We start from the raw sequence: 1,104 nt of genomic DNA, 5'->3' as shown, positions 1-1,104 counted from the left end.
GTCCTCGCCCTGGTGGATGTCCAAGCATCTCCAGTGCCCCTGGGGGACACCGAGCGCTGGTGGGTCTCAGCTTTGTGTCTAGAGGACCCCCTTCCATGGGCAGGGGGCCTGAGTACCCACTGGCTCCCTGGCCAATCACTTCACGGGCTGTGTTCTGGGGATCTGGAAGGACAGGGAACTCCTCTGACACACCCTTACCACTCCCCACCCCAGCTCTGCCGAGGGTCGGAGCGCCAGGCTCTTTGCTCACTGCAGCCTCAGTGCTCGGCTTCTGGGAGGAGAGGGGCCGGTCTGGGAACTTAGACTTTGGAGGGCCCAGGTCGGGGTCAGACCTGGGCTTGTGGCTGCTGCTGTCACTGTGCACAGCAGTGGGCCTGAGAGCATCCTGGAAGCTAGAGTCTATAGCACAGGGCTTGCTCCCCAGCAGAGAGGCGGCAGGGTGGCTGGGCAGAATGCAGTGCTGACAAGCCAGGCCAGGGAGCTCTTTGGTAGGGGGTGGGGGCTGACAGCTACTGGTGAGGTGCTTTTGTGGGGGCTGTTCTTTCCTTTCTGGTTCCCTGGGACCCAGCTGAGAGCTACTGGTGACATGCTTTAGTGGAGGTTGTTCTTTCCTTTCCAGTTCCTTGGGACCCGGCTGAGAACTACTGGTGAGGTGCTTTTGTGGGGGCTGTTCTTTCCTTTCCGGTTCCTTGGGACCCGGCTGAGACTTACTGGTGAGGTGCTTTTGTGGGGGCTGTTCTTTCCTTTCCGGATCCTTGGGACCCACCTGAGAACTACTGGTGAGGTGCTTTTGCAGAGGCTGTTCTTTCGTTTCTGGTTCCTTGGGACTCAGCTTAGAGCTAATGGTGAGGTGCTTTTGCAGAGGCTGTTCTTTTGTTTCTGGTTCGTTGGGACCCAGCTGAGAACTACTGGTGAGGTGCTTCTGCAAACACTGTTCTTTCCTTTCCGGTTCCTTGGGACTCAGCTGAGAGCTACTGGTGAGGTGCTTTTGCAGAGGCTGTTCTTTCCTTTCCGGCTCCTTGGGACTCAGCTGAGAGCTACTGGTGACGTGCTTTTGCAGAGGCTGTTCTTTCCTTTCCGGCTCCTTGGGACTCAGCTGAGAGC

General features: G+C 57.8%; 1 protein-coding gene across 10 annotated transcripts in view; it reads right to left on the bottom strand.

Moving 5' to 3' along the window:
* Positions 1 to 1,104, bottom strand: part of MAST4 (microtubule associated serine/threonine kinase family member 4) — a 619,799-nt gene that overhangs the window by 3,657 nt on the left and 615,038 nt on the right. For 9 of the 10 annotated variants that reach the window (XM_010845552.1, XM_010845553.1, XM_010845555.1 and 6 more), the window contains one exon: positions 2 to 1,084. In XM_010845552.1, coding sequence (XP_010843854.1) covers positions 2 to 1,084 — 1,083 coding nt within the window. Of the gene's footprint in view, positions 1,085 to 1,104 lie in introns of all 10 variants that reach the window. The other variant, XM_010845550.1, reaches the window with a different exon arrangement.

Source organism: Bison bison, unplaced genomic scaffold (assembly GCF_000754665.1).
Source record: "Bison bison bison isolate TAMUID 2011002044 unplaced genomic scaffold, Bison_UMD1.0 scf7180017864218, whole genome shotgun sequence".
NCBI classification, from domain to species: Eukaryota; Metazoa; Chordata; class Mammalia; order Artiodactyla; family Bovidae; genus Bison; species Bison bison.
Note: the sequence above shows the minus strand (reverse complement) of the source record. Positions and strands in the feature narration are given on the sequence as shown.